Source organism: Dendronephthya gigantea, unplaced genomic scaffold (assembly GCF_004324835.1).
Source record: "Dendronephthya gigantea isolate DGI-Jeju-01 unplaced genomic scaffold, DenGig_1.0 000249F, whole genome shotgun sequence".
NCBI classification, from domain to species: domain Eukaryota; kingdom Metazoa; phylum Cnidaria; class Anthozoa; order Malacalcyonacea; family Nephtheidae; genus Dendronephthya; species Dendronephthya gigantea.
The window spans coordinates 134,222-159,358 of NW_021163259.1; the positions used below are offsets into that span (position 1 = coordinate 134,222).

General features: G+C 37.8%; 1 protein-coding gene and 12 non-coding genes across 13 annotated transcripts; 4 read left to right on the plus strand and 9 right to left on the minus strand.

The window, feature by feature from the left end:
- The first annotated feature begins 76 nt into the window (after positions 1-76).
- LOC114540732 lies at positions 77-3,219 on the plus strand. The gene is made up of 4 exons (XM_028560861.1): positions 77-258; positions 1,643-1,672; positions 2,447-2,573; positions 2,718-3,219. The coding sequence occupies exons 1-4, from the start codon at positions 201-203 to the stop codon at positions 3,019-3,021; spliced, it is 519 nt and encodes a 172-aa protein (XP_028416662.1). The 5' UTR covers positions 77-200; the 3' UTR covers positions 3,022-3,219.
- Positions 3,220-6,502: 3,283 nt separating this feature from the next.
- On the plus strand, positions 6,503-6,574 carry Trnap-agg. The gene has a single exon. It is a non-coding gene; the product is annotated as a tRNA-Pro (tRNA).
- A 226-nt stretch (positions 6,575-6,800) lies between these two features.
- Trnat-ugu lies at positions 6,801-6,873 on the plus strand. The gene has a single exon. It is a non-coding gene; the product is annotated as a tRNA-Thr (tRNA).
- Positions 6,874-12,247: 5,374 nt separating this feature from the next.
- On the plus strand, positions 12,248-12,320 carry Trnat-cgu. Its single transcript has one exon. It is a non-coding gene; the product is annotated as a tRNA-Thr (tRNA).
- Positions 12,321-19,114: 6,794 nt separating this feature from the next.
- On the minus strand, positions 19,115-19,186 carry Trnap-ugg. Its single transcript has one exon. It is a non-coding gene; the product is annotated as a tRNA-Pro (tRNA).
- A 1,163-nt stretch (positions 19,187-20,349) lies between these two features.
- Positions 20,350-20,422, minus strand: Trnat-ugu. Its single transcript has one exon. It is a non-coding gene; the product is annotated as a tRNA-Thr (tRNA).
- Positions 20,423-20,648: 226 nt separating this feature from the next.
- On the minus strand, positions 20,649-20,720 carry Trnal-aag. Its single transcript has one exon. It is a non-coding gene; the product is annotated as a tRNA-Leu (tRNA).
- A 699-nt stretch (positions 20,721-21,419) lies between these two features.
- Positions 21,420-21,492, minus strand: Trnat-cgu. The gene has a single exon. It is a non-coding gene; the product is annotated as a tRNA-Thr (tRNA).
- Positions 21,493-21,982: 490 nt separating this feature from the next.
- On the minus strand, positions 21,983-22,054 carry Trnap-ugg. Its single transcript has one exon. It is a non-coding gene; the product is annotated as a tRNA-Pro (tRNA).
- A 432-nt stretch (positions 22,055-22,486) lies between these two features.
- Positions 22,487-22,568, minus strand: Trnas-aga. Its single transcript has one exon. It is a non-coding gene; the product is annotated as a tRNA-Ser (tRNA).
- Positions 22,569-23,219: 651 nt separating this feature from the next.
- Positions 23,220-23,291, minus strand: Trnap-agg. Its single transcript has one exon. It is a non-coding gene; the product is annotated as a tRNA-Pro (tRNA).
- An 831-nt stretch (positions 23,292-24,122) lies between these two features.
- Trnat-agu lies at positions 24,123-24,195 on the minus strand. The gene has a single exon. It is a non-coding gene; the product is annotated as a tRNA-Thr (tRNA).
- A 102-nt stretch (positions 24,196-24,297) lies between these two features.
- Trnar-ccu lies at positions 24,298-24,370 on the minus strand. Its single transcript has one exon. It is a non-coding gene; the product is annotated as a tRNA-Arg (tRNA).
- Between the last annotated feature and the right edge of the window lie 767 nt (positions 24,371-25,137).

Below are 25,137 nucleotides of genomic sequence, written 5' to 3' on the forward strand. Positions count from 1 at the left end.
CCTCCTCATATGTCGTCTGCGGCCGTTTGCATTATAATTAGGTCAATTCTAGGCCATTCGTTTATTTAAACGGCAGGGTGCATTGCAAGAATTCTTAATATTTATGTGGGTGAATAGAGTTTATCTGAAATTTCACATCTTATTCTTATTGCAATACCAGTTTGCATTTCATATCGCTTGAACTTACACAGTACTCGAAAATGAAATTGGTAGAAGTGTTCTTCTTTATTTTTGCTGTCCATATCAGTGGGATTGAAGGTGAGACTGAGCCACAGCTACAGGGGAATATATAAACATATAGATAACAATATGTAGCTATAAACTAGCACGGTTTTATTTTTCTTTTACGATTAAACCGCCTGAATATTTGATGTTATTTTCGATTCAAATATATTTTGAAATATATTTTTGACTGAGAGACTGAACATCGCGAAATACAGTAGCCAGGCTAAATGTTTGTTCAGAATTATTCAAAGTCACTGCGATACTATACTAGTGCATGCATCTTAATAAAACCAACCCACCTTTAAAAATGTATTAAACTCTCAAGTAAGTTTAAACTCTCAAATAGATTTTACTTTCCTTCCCAATATTGTCGACATTAAATATTGTGAATTTTCACGATTGTAATCTTTATATATTATAACCAATTTAAGCGATTCCATAATTGCACGATTGTGAATGAAAACGAGTTCTGATGACTGTTGAGTTTTTTTTGAAAAGTCATCTTTATTCGATAACATAGTCATGGGCAAGGACAGAATCGAGTAAACATGCCTTTGGCCTTGCGATACGGTGACCGTATGCCTGTGTTCGTGTTCGATCGGCAAAGCTCTGGTCATGTCTTTGATTAAATTATTATCCCACATATTGTATTCTCGACTGATAGTTGGTGCTTTTTAAATCGCTAAAAAATTGCGTATAATTAAGTTAAGATTGTGAATATAACTGCCAATTAAGTCTTAGACAAAATACATTTCAAATTACGATTCTCAAAAATAAGTTATAAGGCTTTGATTTGTGACAAGGCTAAACGTTTCAGTGGCGTGTAAAAACATCATTATTATTCATTATATACTCCTTATTTGCATATATATACATAATATATACATATATATATACATTTGATATCAATTTTGAGAGGAGTGAATTATTGAGGAGTGAGGACACAACGAGAGCCGGAATTAAACTTGTTGAATGAAAATTTTTCAGTTGTAGCTATAAATAATTTTCGGATAATTTGATAGTTAATAATTAGTCAGATATTTTGCTATTTTGCTGTTCAGTATATATTGTTTTTGACACGAATCCAACTCGAGCAAACCGTGTAATGTTCCGTTTATTATATGGACAAAAACGAGGAAAGAAAATCAACTCCTATTTACACTACGCACAATTTTTGGTACGGTACCTATATTTCAAACTGCCAAATATAGTTCCTAAATAGATGGTCCGAATTTCATCCGTACCGATTTCATTTGTACCAAACCAAAAATCGCGCCTAGTGTAAATGGGGCTTCAATAAACTTGGGCTGCCATTGGCATTGTTGACAAAAAAGTATCAAAAACAAAACAAAGCGGAAAAACTCGAGCTGGGATTATTTTTATGTGATATTTACCAACTTTTATTATATTTTCTCAGGAGCGCGGTATGATATTGATGACCCAGCAGGTCAGTATTCAGTTGCTGTAATATTTTACTCTTTGGTTGGGTTAGACTTAGGAATTGGGGGGGGGGGGTCTTGAGGTGGCGGGTCTTGAGGTGGTGGAGGGACAGCGTTGATTGATCCCAATTTTCTGACAGAGCATTGCTCTTTAAAAAGATCTTGTCTAAAAGTACATACGAGTGACCACGAGTGACCACGAGTGACCACGAATGACCACGAGTGACCACGGATGACCATGAGTGACCACGAGTGCCCACGAATGACCACAAGTGATTTTTTTGGATTGGCTATCTATAAAATTGGAGAACAGTTAAAACGAAAAACAGGGAAAGCTTGCTTGATTTAAGATTTGGTTTTAAGTTTGAATTTTTGTGTCATTTTTTTAACCCTAACCCTAACCCTAACCCTAACCCTAACCCAAAAAAAATCACTTGTGGTCATTCGTGGGCACTCGTGGTCACTCGTGGTCATCCGTGGTCACTCGTGGTTACTCGTGGTCACTCGTGGTCACTCGTGGTCACTCGTATGTACTTTTAGACAAGATCCTTTAAAAACGGTTAAATACCGGTATGATCAGACAGTTTCTTACCATCTCCAGCCTTTGGTAAAAAATATTTCGGCAAGAAACCTAGCACAGAAAATAGTTAATAAAGAAGCAGCAAAATATATAGGCATTGTATGGTTCCATCTCTGTTTTATCATTTTTCCTATGAAAAAAATATATCTTCGAACAAATTCGTCGGAAAAGCGACACTTACATTTTCTCATTTTAAAACTAGGAATAGTTTCCATTGTCCTTTTGGCCTTAGCAATCATTGTCTGCATTTTGTCGTTGGTAATGTTCTTCTACATTGTTTATAAATTGTGGAACGGGAACTTTCGCCATCATCGTTATTATGGAAATAGGTCAGTATGACCATACTATACATCATACTGCATGATCATTCCATAGGTCTATATGTCTTCTTTTGACCTCATCTATTACAATTGAAAATGAATGCCTGTTTCTATAGAGGGCAAACGTTAAAACTTCGATCTAATTTTTTGTAGTAACATAAGTCGTCAAAAGATTGTAGCGGTTCATGATCACGAGACAGATGGCATACAGGAAACAAGCTTAAACACAAAGCCTATTTATAGCTATCATAACGAGGTTGCAGCTGCGGAAGAGGCTAGAGAAGCAGAGATGGAGGCAGTGGTGGAGACGGATGTTGTGAAGGAAAGCTTCAAAACTGAGGAGGTAATTGTCAGTCAGGCTCCTCCGACTGAGCAAGCAGAAATGGAAACTCAAGAATTGGTGGTTGTCTTTGATGACAATGATGATGTCATCGACGTTTTGACACACGTAGCTTGAATGAATGAACTGTAACGAATTATTTTGTACTAGTTTTCTCTCTCTAACTAAAAATTGTAACCTTTTTATCAAATGTTTAATTGAAATTTTTAACACAACATTGTTGGTGTAACTCTAGACTTATAACTGCAAATAGATCATGTTTTCAAGCATACAGTTTTTTGTGACGATCCAAAAAGTTGAGACCAAAATTCTCACTTGTTCACATGTATTTATTAACTGTCACTATAAATTTCATTTAAGAAAAATACTTAAATAAACACCTAGCTTTTGTTTGTGAGATTCTTTGAATAAAATTTTTCAATTTTGACAATGTGTCAATTCTTTCGTGCTTTCCGAACCTGAATCTGCGAGACGTTCTACGTCTTGAAGGTCGAAGCTTTTAGGCCCTGTTTACACAACATTCTTTTTTATTGCCTCGGCTAAAATGTGTACCTTTTTAGACGTGCCGTGCAACGCGAGAAATAGTTGAGTACAAACTACAAAACTGTTGAATTGGTATTGTTATTTTAATTGTTTTCGCTCCTAACTAGCTAATTTACTACGTTTGTGCAACCTCCAATTGCAAAATAAATCGCCAAATAAAAGCATATTACTAAATTAATTCAGGTTATACCTTTAAATAATTTCCCCCAAATTTTGTTGTCTTTTCACACGAATGACCGGGAAAAATGAACCCCTCGCTTCTCCCGCCATGCATCTGAGAGGCGGCTTGCCTGTAAACATACTTTAGCATACAAAGTTTCTATTATACTCCTGTAATTTTGCATGGGATATCATGCACAATCGAAATAAAATCGTTAGGATTTTATACGAAGCTGTACCAATATAGCTAAAAGAAGTTGGAATATTCAAGTAATAACATTAAATTGAGTTCTTTACACTTACAAAAATGGCGTCTATTAACATCAGAAGCCATTCCATATGAATGCGGTCTGGTTTACATTGAAGAGGCCGGTAGAAATCTCTCAATACGTACATGCGTGCAATATTTTTTGTTGTATCAGAGAACATGAAATAACTTACTAGTAAACGCTTTTGCCAATATCTTGTGCATGTTACTTTAGGGAGTTTAGGTACTTTTCCAAGGACTATAGTTTTCTCCTGAAAACCGCGATCAACTTACGACAATGTAACTTTTAGGTTGGTGATTCGAATGCTGGGACGAATATATTTTCATCATGACTTTGAATAGGTATTTAAGTAAAAAATCGCCTTTAACACCAAGCGCTGATGCTCTAATCCTTTTATGCTAGTTTGATAATTTTTTATAATAATTGCATACACGTGCGCGGAACGTGCGCGGTACTATCTTTAACTATCTACCAGTACCAGGCTGCTCCATTTACTGTTCAAAGTACTCCAGGTAAATTTCAGGAGCAGTAATGGAGTGGAACAGAACCCTGTCACGTGAAAGTTCGGAACTGTTCTGATTACCCTCAGAGTTGGTAGATATGCAAATATTTGAGGCCAAATTATCATTTGTGCTATCAAGAAAACAAAGAAAACAAAAGGCAAAGACAAAGGAAACAAAGAACTAGTGTGATGTTGTTTATCGAATATGCATCTATCTACCAACCCTGATTACCCTTACTTTTATGTAGGGGCAGCTAGAACACAACACGTGACATGTATAATTTTCACATGTTTGAAAGGGACGGTAACAGATAATGTGTTTAACCGTGATGTTATGTTGGCCTTATTTTAAGACATTTTCATCATCCATAGACATATATCTATTTTCAGGAATGTGATCGCTATAGTTGTGAGTGATTCAATGTGTTAAAGTGGCTAAAAAGTGTATTTAGACATGAAAATACATGAAATCATTATAATGTCGATTATGCATGCGAACAATTTTAAAACGCATGGTTGAAAGCATATGTAATAGACTCAACACTGATCCAGAACAATATGGGCATTCCATTACACAAACTTCTCGCAAAGTGTTCTGAATTATTCAGAACAGTAAATGGAGCAGCCCTTACGCCTGCGATGTGTGCACGTACGTGGTTCTTCTGCACTATGTGCACTGTTGCATTAAATCAAGAATGTTTTTTATTCACATTATTTCTTAATAACTAAATCAACCTGTTTAAGCTTATAGTAAATGCAGTGAGTGATGCACTTTACGGTTATTAAACATACTTAAACGCTGTTGGAAAACGATAAAAAGTCGAATTTAGTATAAAGAAACCAAGCGCAATTGCAGAGAACGAATAATAATTCCACAATCACCACATAGAGCAATGTCGTACATACCAAGCCTTCGGTTTTTGGAGTCGTATCATAGTCAAGTTTGACAATGGCGCCTTAGTTGTTGGCTTCTGGCATGTCTTAAGCGGAAGGATTAAATTATGAAAGGAATGTGTTTTTCATTATGAACTTGAAAAAAGGTTTAAGTAAAATAAAACTACCTCAATTATCCCAAGACCAACTGAGCAAATAGCCCCGGGGTGACGACAATGGTTTCGCAACTTCCAAATTGATGGGTCGAATCCTACGTAAAAGAGAAGATTTAGGTAAGTTAGAATAATATAGCTGTTGATTTCAAGATCTGTTGGCCCAGTGGTGAAGATGATCGTCGTGTTATTACGTCGCGAACCATAAATATCGCGCCAAATATCGATTTTTTACCTTGTAAAAGGCGTGATTTGGAAGGTGATATATGGAAAACGTATTTAGCCCTTCCAAAATATCGAAAACTACATTACCAATCAGAGCAAACGTGACAATATTTTTATGTTAACGGAGCTTAAGAGAATTTCAACTCTGAAATTAGTTGCGAATTTTGAAACATTCTAATAAATCTACCAAATGAAATACCATTTTCCTGAAATTGTAATTTGTGACCTCTGAAATCAGACTTTACTTCATTGACCGCAAACAATCGCACTGTAACCATTAGCTTCACCTGGGCCACATATAACTAGCCTATGGATAGATAATACTCAAGGGATTCCATACCTGTGATATTTTTGCGTCAACACAAATGGTTGATATTAGTTTAAAGCTACGAATATAAGGTACTGTTATATGCGTTTTAGACAAGAACATAAATCATCATAACTGATTGAAGTCGTCAATTTATGTACAATCCTTCGAAAAAAGGTCGGGTTTATTAAAAATAAAATATTGTCGTAATTCGCGACAAGTTCTTTTGGTCTAGTGGTGAGGCAATGCATGCTCTCCCGGCTTCCAAACTGGGGGTTCGAATCCTACCGTAACTCTCTTTATTATGAATTTCTAAATGTCTTAAAATGTAAATCGATAGTTCGAATCCTGCCATAACCGTTTTTCATTATGAACTTCGTGAAGAGGATAAAGTCAATTCAAAAACCATAGCCGTTAAGCACAAAATCTTGTAATATGACATGAAAAGATTTTTATATATACATATTTGCATGCTTGCTATACATCGTCTTTATTGTGCATGAGCGAGGAAATATGCGAACAAGAAAACTTCCCGTGTTCTGCGCTTGGCTTGCTGGTCTAGTGGTATGTTTCTCGCTTAGGGTGCGAGAGGTCACGGATTCGATTCCCGTGCTAGCCCTGTTCGCCCCTCACGCTTTAAAGAGAACAGGCTTTGACAACAATTTGCTGATGGTCTATAACTAGGTTGTATTTTCTTCAGAAAAAAATGTGGTACGTGTTCTCTTTCAAACATTAGATGCAATCTCTCAACTTAATGTAAGTATCAACCTCGTACAAAAATTTTGCGCTAGGATTTTGCATCAATGCAATTATATCAACAGTGTCCACGAATGTTTTTCACGGGTGCCTCTTTAGCTCAGTGGTTAGAGCACTGGTCCTGTAAACCAGGGGTCTAGAGTTCGAATCTCTGACGAGGCTCTTCACATTTCCCACCTAAACTCAATAAGTATTTAATTTCTATAATAATTCATTGTGTTTTATTGTCTTCTATTGTTATCATCAACCAATAGCAAAGCTTGTTCATATAGGTAACTACCTAACCCTTAAACTTGGGCATGGTAAATTTTGAAACTTCTTGTGTAGGCTCATCTTATATAAATTCTAATTTGAAATAAAAAAACGTGTAATATATGATACCTTATAGAGAATAACTGAAATAAAAACTTTAGTTAACGTCCATGACCAAAACCGCCCATGGTTGAAATCCGAATTAATAGCCATTGATTGCAGTTGAATTGCTATCTCGGATATGCTGCTAAATGCTCAATCACTGATGCATGATCTGTTTCCCCCCCCTTTGAACTGCCTGATTTCTATCAATAATCAATAATCGTTTGCCATGGATTCGTCAACAAACGCTCTATTAGTAAACCTTTTAAATCGCTTTCTTTATTTTACTATTCATCTTCAAACTTGTATTCGTTCAAAAGTCTTTTGATAAGAAACTTTCTCTTATCAATAGCAGCTTCTATTGCTTCTTCTGGATCAAAATCATCGTTTTCAACAAATGCATCTTTTGTGTTCATTATTTTCTTATGTATCGGGTCTTTCTTTAGTTGTCTCATCCACAAAAGGCGCTCCATATAAATATTTTCTAATTCTTTCTGAAGGTTAGGCATGATGTTCGAGAAAGCTTTCCCTTTGGCAGAGTGCTCATCAAAACCACTGTTTACAAGGCTTTCTTGCATTTCTTCGAAAGCTCTATTACTTCTTTGCATTGCTTCTTCTATAAGCGGCATCCATGGGTCCATTTTTTCTTCAGATTCTGAGTCAGTCGTCGTCGCCGAACTTTCAGACTGCTGACTGGAAGTGGTCGAGACATCCTCTCGGAAATCTCCACCTTCGCTGTCATAGTCTGTTTGAGACATGTTTCTTTCTTGCTCTCGTAGTGGACAATACTCCCGTTCGTGTCTGCGCTGATTGTAACTGCGGCTGAAGTATCTTCCGCAAAATTGGCAGCTCATCCCCTTAGCACTAGCAGTGTGGAAATGCCTTGTTATCGAGCAGCAATGCAGTTTTATGAACAGATGAGCAACTGCTCATGAGCAGTTATGAGCATGTGCTCATAGGCCCGTTTGGGCCTTATATGGCCTTATATGGCACTATTAGGCCCGATGGCCCGATTGCTGACTGGGCGTCCCAACCCGCGAATATGGACAAATATTCCATTAAACATCTACGCGGTACTTTAATTTCGTAGTCCAGTACATGCACACAAACTAAAATGTTAACCATCCCTTATGTACTTTCTTCGTTTTCCCCGAGGTAGAGGTTCTTCGTTTACGACTAGGCTGCACATGCTTTAATTTTGCAGTGCTTAAGTAAACATTAAAGTTTCTCTCCATCTCTTCTTGGCGCTCTAATAAATCTTCCAGACACTCCTCCATATTGAATTCCTTTGGTTCTTTACTCTGTCGAGGTACACATATTCCTATCTTACTCCACTTTAACCATTTCTTGCGTTCCTCTGTGTCCATACCGTGTACTTGGTCGATGATTTGCTAACCTTGCTAAATTTGTACTACCACAGCCAAACACAGGACAGTTCCTACGCGTGCGACCCATATTTAGATGATTGCTCAACAAATTCCTAATAATAATTGGCTCATTTTTTCGTGGGTCAGGTATTTTATTAGGCCCGTTTGGACCCTATATGGCCTTATATGGCACTATTAGGCCCGATGGCCCGATTGCTGCATGACTGGGCGTCCTAACCCGGACAAGTCCGGGCTTATCAACGCAAACTCTTACTTACGGAAGACAAATTCAAACGGTCTAAATAAGAAAACAGTGTAGTGCTCGGACAATATGTTTAGAATATTTGTAAAATTGTTCTACCTAATTATTTTGTTACAAGCGTTAATCCGTGTCTTAATTTATGCTCCAAGCAACGCGTTGTCCATAACACCAATATATATCTAAAAATGTATACATTTTCGCATTCACCATACCCCCTTTTGTTCTTCCAAATTATCCCCAGCCTGGTAGATTGTGCCATAGTCTAACTTGACAACAATTTTCCCTTGCCCATAATGCTTGTAGGGGACCATTTCCTCTCGTGTTAGTATTGGTAGAGCTTGCGAAGACGTTGGGAATTTTGTCATGTTGGCTTGTTCTTCCTGCATTTCCTGTTTTACTTGCTCCCGTAGATGTTTAATGGAACATTTGTCCATATTCGCGGGTTGGGACGCCCAGTCAGCAATCGGGCCATCGGGCCTAATAGTGCCATATAAGGCCATATAGGGCCCAAACGGGCCTATGAGCACATGCTCATAACTGCTCATGAGCAGTTGCTCATCTGTTCATAAAACTGCATTGCTGCTCGATAACAAGGCATTTCCACACTGCTAGTGCTAAGGGGATGAGCTGCCAATTTTGCGGAAGATACTTCAGCCGCAGTTACAATCAGCGCAGACACGAACGGGAGTATTGTCCACTACGAGAGCAAGAAAGAAACATGTCTCAAACAGACTATGACAGCGAAGGTAGAGATTTCCGAGAGGATGTCTCGACCACTTCCAGTCAGCAGTCTGAAAGTTCGGCGACGACGACTGACTCAGAATCTGAAGAAAAAATGGACCCATGGATGCCGCTTATAGAAGAAGCAATGCAAAGAAGTAATAGAGCTTTCGAAGAAATGCAAGAAAGCCTTGTAAACAGTGGTTTTGATGAGCACTCTGCCAAAGGGAAAGCTTTCTCGAACATCATGCCTAACCTTCAGAAAGAATTAGAAAATATTTATATGGAGCGCCTTTTGTGGATGAGACAACTAAAGAAAGACCCGATACATAAGAAAATAATGAACACAAAAGATGCATTTGTTGAAAACGATGATTTTGATCCAGAAGAAGCAATAGAAGCTGCTATTGATAAGAGAAAGTTTCTTATCAAAAGACTTTTGAACGAATACAAGTTTGAAGATGAATAGTAAAATAAAGAAAGCGATTTAAAAGGTTTACTAATAGAGCGTTTGTTGACGAATCCATGGCAAACGAACAAAAAGGGATACGAAATGAGATTTTGATGTATTACAATTTATTGCTGTAATTAATCGTTAGATGAATAAATGTTAAAAACGCAAATCTATATCTGTTTTAATACAACTATTTCCGGCGTTCAACCCCCACACAGCAGTTTATCCCGTGCTGACACTTCGGTTTCGGGAGCTCTAATCTGTCACCCCATTGCCAAAAGTCACACGGATTTTTACGATCGCAGCAAACAAAGAACGGTCTCCCAAAGTTACGTTTACTTAGATCCTTCACAACTTTCATTTTGGTCGGTCTTTGGTGTGTGTCACACAGCGGATGAATCGCGCCATTCGCCCTCCACATCTTCATAGCCGTATCAAAGAGCCAACGATCTTGTTCAGGGCAAAAGGATTCACAACATTTAGGGTTGTTCTTGTTACAAACCCAAAACTTTCCTTTCTTGGTAGAGATTGCGGTCGCAGGCACTCCATGTAAGCACTCCATTGCTGTGTTTTCTCGGGCAATTTTTGTTCGATGTGTGATATTTATGTGCAAGCTACTCTTTGTTTGGAGGCGAACATGTTCAGGTTCGTCCTGTCATTAAAACCTATTACCAGTAATGTATGCATAAACGCGTTTGAACAAAGTCATCAACTGACAATGTGTGTAAACAAATGCTTGTGCGCACATCATCACGCGTGGGAGTAGCGCACACCGTAGCGCTCACTAATTACCTTTTGTAAACAATATGTTTGATACGAGAAGGATCTCCTCGCAAACCTGAACATTCCCTCCATCAATTTGGAGTGTTTTGGATGCCCGAAAGCGCAAATACTGATAAAAAAATCTAGTATGGCTGGAGACCTGTGGGAAGCATTTGGCAGCCGACGCATATCAACATTGTCCTAAAGTTGAAGTAGAAGCGTACGGGTTATGGCTGGAGAGACAAATGTAATCACAAGCAAAAAACCTGTTCCCTTCAGATTATTTAAGAAATGAACTCTTAAAATGAACGAACAGTGCTAGTAGGATTGAAAGAAACATTCTCATAATATCATGTAACAAGACGCCTGTTCTGGCGTTAACTCCGGCGCACGTGCCAGTCTTCAACATAGAGCTTCTGAACATAAACAATACAGTTCATATTCGCATTTAGATGCCTTGCGAACCTAAATGTTCGATCGCGAAATTCAGAAGCACATCGTACTTTAAAAAGTATAGAAGTTAAATCGTTCAAGAATGTAAATAAACGGTATGATACATTCGCTTTGTCTTACACTTTGCCTTTGGAATTCGCGCTTATATAGTTATATTAAATCCTGTGCAAACTACGACGAGTCAAAGCGCCCATACACGACCACATCATCTTGTTAAACGGCGAAATAGCAGCGATATTACTAAAATAGGACCAGAATCTACACGTATTAAATATACTCTTAACCCAATTCAGTCTAAACTTAATCGAAAAGCATGAAAAGAACGGTTTATTTGTTCCTCTTGGAGGAATTGCCGTATTATGCGAGCGAAATCGAATCGCGCATCGTAAAATTAGCCAAAGCTGTGCACCACAACTCTTGGGAGACAAGACTGGGACATAGATAAATCCAATCACATACACATTTTAAATACTAGAATGTTTCGCGCCATTACAGACTTGCGACGACGAAAAATAATAAAAAAAAATAAAAAAACAAAAACAAAAACAAAACAAAACCGAGGCGAATTTTCAACTCCGTCGCTGACGCCGGAGTAATAAAATAAACAGTCCTAATGCTATGGAAAGAAACATACTTTGAAAATGTTGACATACTAAATGTGTATAACCTGACAAATAAAATATTTTCCTCGCAAATCCTTACTGTGTACTTAATTACGGTTTAATAACGTCACACTCTCACCCTGCGTGGAGACCACGAAAATCCGACAATTTTCGAAGGCCCGCGTGGGGATCACGCGTTGCGTGATTTTGGCGGTATATGGGGGGGGTTACCTACTGAAGACCTTGTCAATCTTCATGTGCAAGTACTGAACATCAGGAAAATGAATTCGTGCGACTTTTTTATAGTGCGTGGCACATTTTTTAAAACTCAAGAATAATTTGTAACTCAAAAATAACACTGTAACATTTTCAACTATCATATCACCGTATGATTACCATTGCCATCGTCTACAGGATAATCTCATGGACGGTGTTTGTGAAAGCCACTGAATTGATCGACTAAACTTTAATACTAATATTTTTCCATTTAGGTTTAGCTTGGCAGGAATAACTATTTTTCGCCAGTGATTCATTTTACCTTTTTCAAAACAGTCACGGGTTTGCCTTATTAGCTCAGTGGTTAGAGCACTGGTCTCGTAAACCAGGGGTCCGGAGTTCAACTCTCTGATAAGGCTTATTGTTTTTAACTGTGTATGACAAGGGTGAGTAAAAGACTTAAATACGTTTTTTGAAACATGTGTTTACATTTCGATTTGCGCATGTATGTTTTTTCTTGGTGTCTCCTTAGCTCAGTGGTTAGAGCACTGGTATAGTAAATCAGGGGTCCAGAGTTCGAATCTCTGACGAGTTGTGTTTTATTGTGCTCTATTGTTATCATCAACCAATAATGATTTAAGATTCCTACAAGTCTTTTTTCACTCAGAGTAACTTGGCTTGTAATAAATATGACATGAAAAGATTTTTATATTTTTCCATGAATGCTATACATCGTCTTTATTGTTAGCGATGAAATATGCGAAAAAGAACACTTCCCGTTTTCTGCACTTCGCTTGCTTGTCTAGTGGTATGATTCTCGCTTAGGGTGCGAAAGTACGTCACGGGTTCGATTCCCGTGCAAGCCCTGTTCGCACCTCTTGCCTGAAAAAGAACAGCCTTTGACAACAATTTGCTGATGGTCTATAATTATGTTGTATTCTCTTCAGAAAAAAATGTGGTACGTGTTTTCGTTCAATTATTAAATGGACTCTCTCAACTTAATGTAAGTATCAACCTCGTACAACTGAAAATTGTGCACTAGGATTTTGCATTTGATTTCTCCGTGTTACATGAACATCTTTCGGAATAACAAGGGTCGTAGTCGGCAGGATTTGAACCTGGGCGTGAATAAATCGCTTATTTTGCTTTACCACTGATAGCTTGGAACTTATATAGCTGTTGATTTTACCACACATTTTACGTCGTGGGCACATTAATAGGTTCTCTGGAATTGCCATGCCTTCCCAACTGCTTTTCATTCGCCAGTCGAGTTCGGTAATTATACAGCATTTGCATGTCATTTAGAGAAATGAGAAGAACATCAAAATGATCGGTATTTCAATACCGCTGAAAGAACTACAATAGCGCTGATTGAAAATCAATTGTAGTAGTGCGCGAAAGCTCAACAACAACGCCTTATTATTATTCCGTAAAGTGAATATCAATAGAACAAAACGAAAAACATTTGCGTTAACTCATTGATCATTAACATTCTCGGAACAACAATATAGCAAAAAATCAAACGACATTTAGCGTGAAGAAATACTCATTTACACAAAGTTCTCTCATCTGCGTTCTAATATGTATTCATAAATTACAAACAAAAGATAGCTATTAAGGCACAGATGAGAAGACGTTGTTCACTTCAAAACGTTGAATTTCAAAAACAAATTCTGATGGCAGCTGCTGAACGGAATGTGCACTGCCTAACCATTGCGAAATGCACACAGCATGGGGCAGACTTATGCATGCAAACCTACTTGCAAGAGAACACATCCAGGGATAAAACATAACACATATATTGCTGTTGTGTGAACAGACAAATATGATAGAATGGGAATTCTAGTATTTACTTTGTATAGTAATGTTAACAAGCATAAACTAAAGGACACGCCCTCATGGAATTTAGATTAGTCTAAATATAGCGATGATAGCGAAAGGAGCGAATAATATATATATATCTAGAACACGATGTATAAAGGATCATTATATTGGCGACGAAGATAAAATAATAATACTTGAACGATGGCCGAAGAGCTAGATCAACCGCAACAACAACCGCCTATACAGATCATGCAATCTGTAACGATAAATCCTATGCCAGAATTTTCCCCAGATGCAAAAATTGGCACAAGTTTAGCCACAAGATGGAACAATTGGCAAGCAGACTTTGAGATGTATTTAACGGCAAGTGGCATTACGGATCCAACTAGAAAACGAGCATTGTTACTTTACCAAGCCGGACCTAGAGTGCGAGAGATTTTCAAACAAATCCCCGAGACTGGAACAGACGCAGATTACGACGTTGCGAAGCAAAAATTGAAGACGTATTTCGATCCCCAAAAGAATCGAAGGTACGAAGTATATCAATTCAGACAGGCAACACAAGAAAACAACGAGACCTTAGACCAATTCCATACAAGGCTAAGAACAATGTCAGAAACATGTGAATTCGGAGACGTTAATTTTAAAATTGAGGAACAAATAATAATAGGCGGAAATTCATCGAAAATACGAAAGCGAGCATTGCGAGACCCTACATTTGATTTAAAAGCCATGATGTTAGAAGGACGGCGTGACGAACAAAGCACATATCAAGCAAGACAGATCGAATCAAAAGAACCAAAAGACGGTGAGACAAATAAACAAAAACCTAGTACTAGCGTAATTTGTAGAAATTGCGGGCGTAATTATCCACACACAGGAGCATGCCCAGCGAAAGGCAAAACCTGTAATAACTGTGGAAAATCGAATCATTTCGCCAATGTTTGTCGAGGAAAACAAAATCAAAAACAAGCGCGGACACTGCGAAATCAAACATATAGATCAAATACGAAGTATAAGCCCAAGAATCTAAAAACATTAGACCAGGAATCAAACTCCTCGGACGATGATTATTTATATTCCATGACAGATCAGAAACACAATAACAAAGTCAATGTAACGGTAAGCGGAACCAAATTTAAAATAACAATTGACACTGGCGCGACAATAAATGTCATTGATCGTAACACTTTCAACAAAATGCAAGACGTAACATTAAATCGAACCAGCACGAAAGCTTTTGCATACGATACGAAATCACCAGTCCAATTCTTAGGCAAATTCAAAGCGGTTATAGAAACACGGAAGCGGATTTCGGTGGCAACATTTTACGTAGCAAAAGGCGAAAATAGTGGAAATTTACTTTCGCTATCCACAGCCCAAGACCTCGGACTTGTTAGCTTGCATATAGACAAACTCGCTCCAGTGAAGGATACAGCACTTGAAAACATCATCCATAAGCACTCTAAAGTGTTTTCGGGACTCGGAAAATTAAAAGGCCAGAAAATTCAACTAGACATTGATAAAACCCAAACACCGAAAGCACAGCCACAGCGGCGTATACCATATCATATTAGAGAAAAAGTGAAAAACGCGCTAACTGAGCTTGAAAAACAAGATATCATTGAGAAAGTTCCGGAAAACGAAGCCACACCATGGGTTTCTCCCATTGCATGTGGCAGTTCCCAAAAAAGACGGACAGGTTAGAATATGTGTTGATATGAGACTCGCAAACGAAGCTATAAGACGAGTACGTCATCCGATACCAACAGTTAATGACGTGAGTTTCGCCTTAAACGGAGCTAAATTCTTTTCGAAACTCGATTTGAGTCAAGCGTATCACCAGTTAGAATTAGACGAACAGTCTAGATATGTGACAACATTTAGCACGCATGTAGGATGGTATCGATACAAAAGACTGAACTATGGTACTAACGCTGCCGCAGAAATATTCCAATACACCCTTCAAACTGCACTTCAAGGACTTGAAGGCGTAAAAAACATAGCGGACGATATCATTGTCTTTGGGTCGACAAGAGCTGAGCACGACGCAAATCTTGATAGATGTCTGCAACGACTTGCAATAAAAGGTTTGAGACTAAACCAAAGCAAGTGCGATTTCCTAAGAAACACGTTGTCATTCTTCGGACAAATTTTCTCGGAAGAAGGTACGAGACCTGATTCTAAGAGAGTCGCTGATTTACTAAACGCACCTCAGCCAAATAATGCGCATGAAACCAGAAGCCTTCTTGGTATGGCTAACTATTCTAGTAAATACATTAGAGATTTTGCAACCCTGACCGCTCCACTGCGTGAACTGACAAGAAAAGACGTTCGATTTGAGTGGACGCAAAAACACCAAACAGCATTTGAAAAGCTAAAGAACACACTCGCGACTGCGTTATGTATGGCATACTTCGACAAAACGAAGGAAACATTTGTAGTCGTTGACGCAAGCCCAGTAGGAGTTTCGGCGATTTTGTCCCAAAAAACCAAAAAAGGTGACATTAACAATCAGCAGATCATTGCGTATGCCAGCCGAGCGTTGACCGACAATGAGAAAAGATATTCTCAAACGGAAAAAGAAGCGTTAGCGATAATTTGGGCAGTTGAACACTTCCATCTATTTTTATTTGGTAGTGAATTCACATTAGTAACAGACCATAAACCTCTAGAAATAATATATGGACAGCGTACAGCTAAAACATCCGCACGTATCGAAAGATGGGTACTTCGCCTCCAACCATATGCGTTCAAGATAATATATAAATCAGGTGCAAACAACCCAGCGGATTATCTTTCTCGTGATCCAACCAGTGAAAGCAAGCGAAAACAAGAGAAGATGGCAGAACCGTACATCAATTTCATAACTCAAAACAGTGTTCCTAAGGCAATGACCTTAAAGGAAATACTTGATGCAACTAATGCTGACGCGGCATTCTTAGAACTGCGTGACGCAATCAAAACCAACAAATGGGATTCCCCCGTAGTGAAACCATTCAAAACAGTGAAAAATGAATTGACAACCACCACAGACGGCATAATATTGAGAGGAACGCGAATTGTTGTCCCTGCAACTTTGCAACAACGGGCAATAGACATTGCGCATGAGACGCACTTAGGCATTGAAAAAACGAAATCACTAATTCGCGAGAAAATATGGTTTCCGCAAATTGATAATCGAGTAAAAGACACAATCGAACAGTGTGTAGCATGCCAGGCTGCAGGTAGACCAAAACAACCAGAGCCTTTACGCATGACAGAAATGCCAGAATTACCATGGAGTGTCGTACACGTAGACTTTTATGGACCACTACCTACCTGAATACCTCTTAGTCGTAGTGGATAGATACTCAAGATTCCCAGAAGTGGAGATCGTTCATTCCACGCGAGCTTCAACTGTAATTCCGAAACTGGACAAAATTTTCTCTGTCCATGGAATACCTGACACAATCATATCGGACAATGGACCTCCGTTCAATGGAGACGAATATGCACGATATATGAAAACCCTTGGCATTCAAACCAAGTTCTCAACCCCTTATTGGCCTCAAGGGAACGCCACGGTAGAAAGATTCATGCAACCGTTGGGAAAGGCATTAAGAACAGCAAAGGTAGAAGGACGACCATGGAAACAAGAATTATATCGTTTTCTCCTTCAATATCGGACAACCCCGCATTGTACCACAGGTGTAACACCATCAGAACTATTATTTAATCGAATTGTAAAAGGAAAGATCCCAGTGATAACGCGGAAGAAAGTCATTAATAGACACAAAGAAGCTCGAGACAACGAAAGAACAAAGAAGGAAAGAAATAAAGAATACGCTGATCATAGAAGAAATGTAAAAAAGAGCGAGATACAAGTTGGTGATTATGTGTTAGTAAGACAGGAAAAGAAAAACAAACTAACAAAGAATTTCAAACCCGAACCATACAAAGTCATTTCGAAGAATGGTGTAGAAGTAACAGGTCAACAAAAGAATGGTCACAAAGTCACAAGAAATATATCGCATTTCAAGAAAATAATGAAGCAAGAGGACGACACAGATGATGAATATATGGATGAGAGAATACCAGCAGAAGTCCAACCAAGACCTAATTACCATCCTCAGCGGAATGACGTTAGTATAAGAAGATCATCTCGGAACAGACGACCGCCAGAGCGATACGGACTACAGTATCCTTCTGATATGATAAGATAATTAGTATGAACAGTATCATGAACAACTATATGATTCGTGATAGATTTATATATATATAGATACATTAATAACATAGACATAATATTCAAATTGGGGATTTTGTTAAAAAACAAGGAAAGTGATATAGTAATGTTAACAAGCATAAACTAAAGGACACGCCCTCATGGAATTTAGATTAGTCTAAATATAGCGATGATAGCGAAAGGAGCGAATAATATATATATCTAGAACACGATGTATAAAGGAACATTATACTTTGTACACCTTTACATTAATGAATATTTCTCTATGCTAAATGTCGTTTGATTTATTGCTATTGTTGTTGCGAAAATGTTAATGATCAATAAGTTAACGCAATTGTTCTTCGTTTTGTTCTATTGATTTTCACTTTACGGAATATATAATAAGAGTCGTGTTGTTGAACTTTCCCAATTGATGTTAAATTAGCGCTATTTTAGTTCCTTAATTTCAGCGCTATTGAAATACCAATCATTTTAATGTTCTTCTCTTTTCTTTAAATGACATGCAAAAGCTGTAATAAGACTGAGAAAAAAGTGAAAGGTCTCGAGGAACTCGCGGTGACGGTTGGCGGAAGCTTTTATCATGAGAATTGATTATTGATAGAACTCAGGCAGTTCACAGGGCGTGTAAACAGATCATGCATCAGTGATTGAGCATTCAGCAGCATATCCGAGATAGCAATTGAAAGGCAATCAATGGCTACTAATTCCGATTTCGAGCCTGAGCAGTTTTGGTCGTGGACGTTAAGTTTTTATTTCAGTTATTTCCTAGGTAGCTTTCACAAACACCGTCCATGAGATTATCCTGTAGACAATGGCAATGGTAATCATACCGTTATATGGTAGTTGAAAATGTTACAGTGTCATTTTTGAGTTACAAATTATTCTTGAGTTATAAAAAATGTGATACACAATATAAAAAAGTCGCACGAATTCATTTTCCTGATGTTCAGTATATATGATGATTGACAAGGTCTTCATTGTTGACATGTTTACAACGTCTACATTTATGCATACTACATCTCCTCCTTGCATGTATATTGATAGGATTGATACTGCATGTGAAAAGTTTTATTGGGAGATTGCGACTTGAGTTCAACACTGCTTTTTTCTTGAAAGAAAGAAACTCAATCGCAGAAAAATTCCAAGATTTGAGTGCAAACGGGGCTTGCACGGGAATCGAACCCGTGACCTCTCGCACCCAAAGCGAGAATCATACCACTAGACCAGCAAGCCACACCTGGAGATATATTTCATTATCTTTACGTAATTTAAAAAAATTGCGATATATTACATGAAAAACTAAGGTTTAAGAGACTTCCGTTAATTCGTGCGGAAAATATCCGATTTTGCTGTTGAAAATTAACCTATGAATTTAAGGAGCAATAATTTCTGAATAGAGGTCGCTTTGACAAGAGGAAATTTCGTTCTAGTCCAATCACCATGTTTATTTACATTTTTAGTAACCGAATCAGAATGCATAAATTTGAGCAGTTGCGTTAAAAAGATATAATATTAACCATTTCACATCAAGCATTAAAAATTTTAACTACTCTGACTGGTATTTTCTAAAAAATGCAACGAAATTCTACCTGATGGCAAACAATTTATCCGTGTTATAGGAACATCTTTCGGAATAACAAGAGTCGTAGTCGGCAGGATTTGAACCTGCGCGGGAAGCACAAATTTATTTTGGGATCACTTTCGATGGGAGCTTTGTAACCGTGCCTGTTTGAGTTATTTTCTACATTGAGCACTATAAATATACCTAAACTACGCTATACTTCATCGCTTCAGCAACGACTTGTTAGTCGAGAGGTCGTACTGCGTGCGAAATATCCCGGTTCAAATCTTGGTAAAGCACCGTTATTTTACTTCATTTTCCCTTTTTTTTCTAATTTTTTTTGAAATTGAACGTCTACAATACCATTTGGCTAGTTTCACGGTTTATGTGTGGGCCAGGTTTTTATTTCTTATTTAAGTTTCAGAATTTAGGCACTATATTTAAACTCCGAACGCAGAATTTAAGCTACCGGCGAAAGTGACCCAAAACAAATTTGTGCCTGGCCGCCATCTTGAATCAGGCCTGGTTACAAGGCATTTTCGAAAAAGTGAGCCCAAAACATTATTCCGCGTGCGGGAATATCCCAGCAGATTTCTAGTCTGTCGCCTTAACCACTCGGCCACGACTACATAATTGCCTCATAAATCGCCTATTTCGCTAAGTTTTTATTTCAGTTATTCTCTAAGGTATCATATATTACCCGTTTTTTTATTTCAAATTAGAATTTATATAAGATGAGCCTACACAAGAAGTTTCAAAATTTACCATGCCCAAGTGTCTTTATGAATTATTATAGAAATTAAATACTTATTGAATTTAGGTGGAAAATGTGAAGAGCCTCGTCAGAGATTCGAACTCTGGACCCCTGGTTTACAAGACCAGTGCTCTAACCACTGAGCTAAAGAGGCACCCCTGAAAAACATTCGTGGACACTGTTTGTGTAATTGCATTGATGCAAAATCCTAGCGCACAATTTTTGTACAAGGTTGATACTTACATTAAGTTGAGAGAATGCATCTAATGTTTGAACGAGAACACGTACCACAATTTTTTCTGAGGAAAATACAACATATTTACAGACCATCAGCAAATTGTTGTCAGGGGCTGTTCTCTTTCAATTGTAAGGGGCGAACAGGGCTTGCACGGGAATCGAACCCGTGATCTCTCGAACCTTAAGCGAGAATCATACCACTAGACCAGCAAGCCAAGTGCTGGCTTTCATCGCTCACAATAAAGACGATGTATAGCATGCATGGAAAAATATAAAAATCTTTTCATGTCATATTTATTAGAAGCCAAGTTACTATGAGTGAAAAAAGACTTGTAGGAATCTTAAATCACTATAGTTACCAAGAACAGACAAACGCAATGGTAGAAAATAGACGATTATTGTAAAAACGATAACAAACTAGGTTTTAACCCTAGAATCTAGAACGACGGAATTGGTTTCATTCAGTTCTAAACATTTTTACCGCGTAGCTCAACTATGAGAATACACAAAAGTTTCATTTCTTACCATGCCCAAGTTTGAGGGGTGCTATTTGTTGATGATAACAATAGAACACAACAAAACACAATGAATTATTATACATATTGATTTATAAAGAACAAGTCATAAACATTGTTCAGTATCGTTATACATATTTGTCAAGAAGCCGGTCAAAAAACTCGTTCATGTTCGTAGATACTTATTAAGTTTAATTGGAAAATGTGGAAAGCGTCGTCAGAGATTCGAACTCTGGACCCCTGGTTTACTAGACCAGTGCTCTAGCCATTTAGCTAAGTAGGCACCCACAAAAAAATGCATGCGCAAATTGAAATGTAAACACATGTTTCAAAACACGTATTTAAGTCTTTTATTCACCCTCGTCATGACGAGGCATGCATACACCGTTAAAAAAATTAAGCCTTATCACAGAGTTGAACTCCGGACCCCTGGTTTACGAGACCAGTGCTCTAACCACTGAGCTAATAAGGCAAACTCGTAATACTTTTAAAAAAGGTAAAATGAATCACCGGCAAAAAATAGTTAATATTCCTGCGAAGCCAAACTTAAAAGAGAAAATATTAGTATTAAAGTTTGGCCGATCAATTCAGTAGCTTTCACAAACACCGTCCATGAGATTAACCTGTAGACGATGGCAATGGTAATCATACGGTGATATGGTAGTTGAAAATGGTACATGTTATAAAAAATATGCTACGCACTATAAAAAAGTCGCACGAATTCATTTTCCTGATGTTCAGTACTTGTATATGATGATTGACAAGGTCTTCCCGCATTGTTGACATGTTTACAACGTCTACATTTATGCATACTACATCTCCTCCTTGCATGTATATTCTGATAGGATTGATACTGCATGTGAAAGGTTTTATTGGAAGATTGCAACTTGAGTTCAACACTGCTTTTTTCTGGAAAGAAAGAAACTTAATCGCGGAAAAATTTCAAGTTTTGAGGGCAAACAGGGCTTGCACGGGAATCGAACTCGTGACCTCTCGCACCCAAAGCGAGAATCATACCACTAGACCAGCAAGCCACACCTGGAGAAATATTTCATTATCTTTCAATAATTTAAAAAAATTCCGGTCATATTACATGAAAAACTAAGGTTTAAGAGACTTCCGTTGAATCGTGCGGAATACATCCCATTTTGCTGTTGAAAATTAGCCTATGAAGGAGCAATAATTTCTGAATAGGGGTCGCTTTGACAAGAGGTAATTTCGTTCTAGCCCAATCACCATGTTTATTTACATTTTTAGTAACCGAATCAGAATGCTAAATTTGAGCACTTGCGTTAAAAGGATGTAATATTAACCATTTCACATCAAGTATTAAAAATTTTAACTACTCTGACTGGTATTTTTTAAAAAATACAAAAAAAATTATGTCGTATATTTTGAAACAAAATTCTGCCTGATGGCAAACAATTTCTCCGTGTTATATGAACATCTTTCCGAATAACAAGAGTCGTAGTCGAGAGGATTTGAACCTGCGCGGGAATTTCCCAACAGATTTCTAGTCTGTCGCTTTAACCACTCGGCCACGACTACATAATTGCTTCATTAATCGCTTATTTTGCTTTACCACTGATAGCTTAGAACTTAGCTGTTGATTTTACCACACATTTCACGTCGTGGGCACATTAATAGGTTCTCTGGAGTTGGTATGCCTTCCCAACTGCTTTTAAATTGCCAGCCGAGTTTGGGAATTATAATAAGACTGAGAAAAAGTAAGGGTCTCGTGGAACTCGCGGTGACGGTTGGCGGAAGCTTTTATCATAGGAATTGATTATTGATAGAAATCAGGCAGTTCACAGAGCGTGTAAACAGATCATGCATCTGTGATTGAACATTGAGTAGCATATCCGAGATAGCAATTCAACTGCAATCAATGGCTACTAATTCCGTGTTCGAGCATGAGCGGTTTTGGTCGTGGACGTCAAGTTTTTATTTCAGTTATTCTCTAAGGTATTATATGTTAGCCTACACGCTTTTTTACTTCAAATTAGAATTTATATAAAATGAGCCTAAACAAGAAGTTTCATTATTTACCATGCCCGAGTTTAAAGGTTAGGTAGTTATCTATATGAACAAGCACGAGAACACGTACCACATTTTTTTCTTAAAAAAATACAACATAATTATTGACCAACAGCAAATTATTGTCAAAGGCTGTTCTCTTTCAAGCGTGATGGGCGAACTGGGCTTGCACGGGAATCGAACCCGAGACCTCTCGCACCCTAAGCGAGAATCATGCCACTAGACCAGCAAGCCAAGTGCAGGACACGGGAAGTGTTCTTTTTCCCATATTTCATCGCTCACAATAAAGACGATGTATAATATGAACGAAAAAACATAAAAATCTTTTCATGTCATATTATTTATTACAAGCCAAGTTACTCTGAGTGAAATAAGACTTGTAGGAATCTTAAATCACTATAGTTACCCAGACCTGACAAACGCAATGGTAGAAAATAGACGATTATTGTAAACACGATAACAATCTAGGTTTTAACCCTAGAATCTAGAACGACGGAATTGCTTTCATTCAGTCCTAAACATTTTTACCGCGTAGCTGGGCTATGAGGCTACACAAGAAGTTTCATTTATTTACCATGCCCAAGTTTGAGGGGTAGTTACGTTACCTATATGAACAAGCTTTGCTATTGGTTGACGAAAGCAATAGAACACAATAAAACACACTGAATTATTTTACAGGGTGTCCCCAAAAAAAACGAAAACTATTGAAATCACTCATTGTTAAAATTTGAATGCCGTGTTCACGAATTTCAGCCCGTGGGGATTTAATGCAACTTATAAAATTCTAAATGCTTTGTGTTGCTAGAGAAAGGGGACATGTCGAAGGTAAATTGTAAATATTGTTAATGAATATCAGTTTTGCGAACAAGCAAATTTGACTGCATCATATGTATGCACAAAAATGCTTATGGCAACCCCGATTTATACACTTGTGGGCCCAACAGAGTGCTTAGGCATTCAAACTCTAACAATGGCATTGTTATGGGTGATTTCAATAGTTTTCTTTTTTTTTGGGACACCCTGTAGAAATTAAATACTTATTGAGTTTAAGTGCAAAATATGAAAAGCCTCGTCAGAGATTCGAACTCTGGACCCCTGGTTTACTAGACCAGTGCTCTATCCACTGAGCTAAGGAGGCACCCAGAAAAGACGTGCATGCGCAAATTGAAATGTAAACACATATTTCAAAAAACGTATTTAAGTCTTTTACTCACCTCAACATACACAGTTAAAAAAATTAAGCCTTATCAGAGAGTTGAACTCCGGACCCCTGGTTTAGGAGACCAGTGCTCTAACTACTGAGCTAATAAGGGAAACCCGTAATACTTATGAAAAAGGTTAAAGGAATCACCGGCGAAAATATTTACTATAATCGTCTATTTTCTACCATTGCGTTTGTCTGGTCTGGGTAACTATAGTTATTTAAGATTCCTACAAGTCTTATTTCACTCAGAGTAACTTGGCTTGTAATAAATATGACATGAAAAGATTTTTATATTTTTCCATGCATGCTATACATCGTCTTTATTGTGTGCGATGAAATATGCGAAAAAGAACACATCCCGTTTTTGATTCTCGCTTAGGGTGCGAGAGGTGACGGGTTCGATTCCCGTGCAAGCCCTGTTCGCCCTTCACGCATGAAAGTGAACAGCCTTTGAAAACAATTTGCTGATGGTCTATAAATTATGTTGCATTTTCCTTAGAAAAAAATGTGGTACGTGTTCTCGTTCAAACATTAGATGCACTCTTTCAACTTAATGTAAGTATCAACCTCGTACAAAAATTGTGCGCTTAAGGATTTTCCATCGATGCAATTATATCAACAGTGTCCAGGAGTGTTTTTCACGGGTGCCTCTTTAGCTCAGTGGTTAGATCACTGGTCTTGTAAACCAGGGGTCCAGAATTCGAATTTCTGTAGGGGCTCTTCACATTTTCCACCTAAATTCAATAAGTATTTAATTTCTATAATAATTCATTGTGTTTTATTGTCTTCTATTGTTATCATCAACCAATAGCAAAGCTTGTTCATATAGGCAACTACCTAACCCTTAAACTTGGGCATGGTAAATAATGAAACTTC

What these genes read in the sequence shown, in the direction of transcription:
- LOC114540732 (XM_028560861.1), top strand. Translation starts at nt 201, where the DNA reads ATGAAATTGGTAGAAGTGTTCTTCTTTATTTTTGCTGTCCATATCAGT. An exon ending in CCATATCAGTGGGATTGAAG is followed by an intron (nt 259 to 1,642) that starts GTGAGACTGAGC and finishes ATATTTTCTCAG; the next exon opens with GAGCGCGGTATGATATTGAT. An exon ending in CATCGTTATTATGGAAATAG is followed by an intron (nt 2,574 to 2,717) that starts GTCAGTATGACC and finishes AATTTTTTGTAG; the next exon opens with TAACATAAGTCGTCAAAAGA.